At 35.6% G+C, this 2,664-nt stretch overlaps 1 protein-coding gene across 1 annotated transcript; it reads left to right on the forward strand.

The window, feature by feature from the left end:
* Nucleotides 1-726: 726 nt before the first annotated feature.
* On the forward strand, nucleotides 727-2,391 carry LOC129224864 (piggyBac transposable element-derived protein 4-like). Its single transcript, XM_054859411.1, has 2 exons — nucleotides 727-1,195; nucleotides 1,343-2,391. Exons 1-2 carry the CDS (start codon nucleotides 727-729, stop codon nucleotides 2,389-2,391), a joined length of 1,518 nt encoding a protein of 505 aa, XP_054715386.1.
* The last annotated feature ends 273 nt before the right edge of the window (nucleotides 2,392-2,664 follow it).

Genomic DNA, 2,664 nt, shown 5'->3' on the forward strand with positions numbered 1-2,664 from the left:
GGTCCCAAAACCCAAGTTGAGGCTAGTAGTTTTCCTTCTAATCAATATGTTCTTCATGTTTTTCCTTTTTTAAAAAAAAAAATAAGATTTAAAAAGTAACAGTTATCACATCGCGTCACTTTTACTATTATAGATTCACAAGGTAGAAAATACAGCACGTGTGTATGAGCTGTTGGCACCCCAAAAATGTATTTATTCAGAAAGGCTTAGAATGCAACCGATTCCAAGCAATTTAGTTTTTTATCATGATCAAATTTTCACCGTCATTTGGGACGTTTAGCCATGAATATGAAAAATTAAGAAACAAGAACAAATTTCAATAGTTTGAAAGAAGAAAGGATAAAAATACAAAAATGTATGCTTTCCCCTCTTACTTATATATACACGTATAATATATATGCATTAGTTTAAACATACACAAACACAACCCAGAGCTTTTTCGAGTACTAATTCTAATCACAGAAACTAGATTCTAATTGCTCGTTCAAGCACGAATTCCCATGTTGATTCTTCTACAATAGTTCAGGTTTTCTTTTGAAAGGGGATTAATTCTTTGCTCTTGCTTTCGTGGGTGCAATGTCTGACTGATAAGGTGTATAATGACTGCGCATGCGCACTTCACAGTAGCTACATTGTTGTATCTACAACGAGAAGGACTTCATTCTTTGTTGAACATTCGATGCATTTAGAACATTTTCTTCTTAGAGAATACTTATATGCTTCATAATGTCAGACGCAGATTATTCGAGCAACGACAGCTCTGATTATAGTATTTATTCTGATGACGAAGAATCTTCTGATGAAGAAAACAGCGCAGATGACAATTTAGCCAATGTTCGTGGCTGGTGTAAAATTGATGTTTCTAATTGCCCTCCGGCACCACCAAGATTCAGTTTTCAAGAAAAACCAGGACTGACGTTTGACGTAGTTGACGGAGAAAATCCACTGGAGTATTTTTTAAAGTTTTTCGATGATGAAATCCTGAATTTTATAGTTAAAGAAACAAACGAATTTGCTGATGATTTTCTAATAAATGCTAATATAACACCGAGATCTCGATGTTTATCCTGGAAAGAACTTACAAAGGAAGAGCTTCAACTGTTCCTCGCTTTGAACATCCTCATGGGCGTCAACCCTAAGCCAAAAATAGAGATGTATTGGTCGAAGGATCCATTGATTGAAAGTCCATTTTTTCGTAAAGCAATGACAGAGGAAAGATTTCGCCTCATCATGAAATTTTTACACTTTTCAAGTGAAAGTGTAGATAAACTAAATGGGAAAGAAAGAAGGAAACTGAGAAAAATTGAAAGTGTTTCTCAACATTTATTTTCAAAATTCAAAGGCTGCTACAACCTTGAGCGGGATATTTGTATAGATGAGTCTCTTCTTCTGTATAAAGGAAGGTTAGCGTGGAAGCAATACATGCCGAAAAAACGTGCTCGATTTGGAATAAAATTTTTCATGCTGTGTGAATCATCATCGGGCTACATAGCAAATGCTATCATATACATTGGAAAGGACACCGATTTTGATACGACATACATGAACTATGGATTTTCGACCAAATGCGTGATGACCCTCATGGAAACTTTATTGAACAAAGGACATTGTCTTATTATGGACAACTTCTACAACTCCCCAGAGCTAACTGAGCTTCTAATCCAGAATAAGACAGATGTCTATGGAACTTTACGATGCAACCGCAAAGATCTTCCCACGGGATTCAAGTCGGAGAAAATTAGGGAAAATGATGTAATAGCATACCAGAAGGGCAAAATGCTTGTACTGAAATGGATGGATAAAAGAGCTGTTTCAATGATAAGCACGATTCATTCTGCACAGATGACGGATGTGATACCAAAAGCGTATGAACAGCAAGTGTTGAAAAAAAAGCCATCGACCGTTGTTGATTACAACAAAACAATGGGTGGAGTGGATAAAATGGACTCGTGCACGTCGAATTATTCAGCAAAACGAAAGCGGCAGAAGAAATATTACAAAAAAATATTTTTTCATTTATTGGATTTGACAATTTGGAATTCTTTCATTTTATATAAGAAAAATGATGGATCATTGGATCATTTGGGATTTCGAATGAAACTCGTCAGAAACATTGTAGAGAGGTGTGCAAGTAATACATCACGTAAAAGCACTAGTTCAAAAAAGATAGAAAATCCCCTTAGATTTACTGGGCAACATTTCCCCCATAAAATTCCAGCCACGGAAAAAAAAGCCGAACCTACCAGATGCTGCGTCATTTGCTCCTCTAAGAAAAAAGATAATGGAAAGAAAATCAGAAGAGAAACCAGATACCATTGCCCAAAATGTGAAGTTGGTTTGTGTCCTGCTCCATGTTTTGAAATCTTTCATACAAAAGATGATGAAGAATAGAAATTCAATATAAAGTTAATCTTTTACTTACAATAGGAAATTTCCTTTTATATGTGCAAGAGACTTTCTGTTAAAACTACTGAGACTTCCCTACACTATATGTAGGGAAGTCTCAAAAGCAAAAAATGCATTTATAATAAATTAATATTAAGGGGGGGGGGTGTGGAGCGTCAGGAGGAGAGGGTTCCTCGTACCCCGCTCCGGATAACACAATGTGTTAACTAACGTCTCTTCTAAATAAATAAATGCAATAAAAAGAAAAAAAAGAAACAA

The sequence above is a fragment of the Uloborus diversus genome, chromosome 6 (genome assembly GCF_026930045.1).
Source record: "Uloborus diversus isolate 005 chromosome 6, Udiv.v.3.1, whole genome shotgun sequence".
Taxonomy (NCBI): Eukaryota; Metazoa; Arthropoda; class Arachnida; order Araneae; family Uloboridae; genus Uloborus; species Uloborus diversus.

What these genes read in the sequence shown, in the direction of transcription:
- LOC129224864 (XM_054859411.1), top strand. Translation starts at nt 727, where the DNA reads ATGTCAGACGCAGATTATTCGAGCAACGACAGCTCTGATTATAGTATT. An exon ending in GATTGAAAGTCCATTTTTTC is followed by an intron (nt 1,196 to 1,342) that starts GTAAAGCAATGA and finishes CAAAATTCAAAG; the next exon opens with GCTGCTACAACCTTGAGCGG.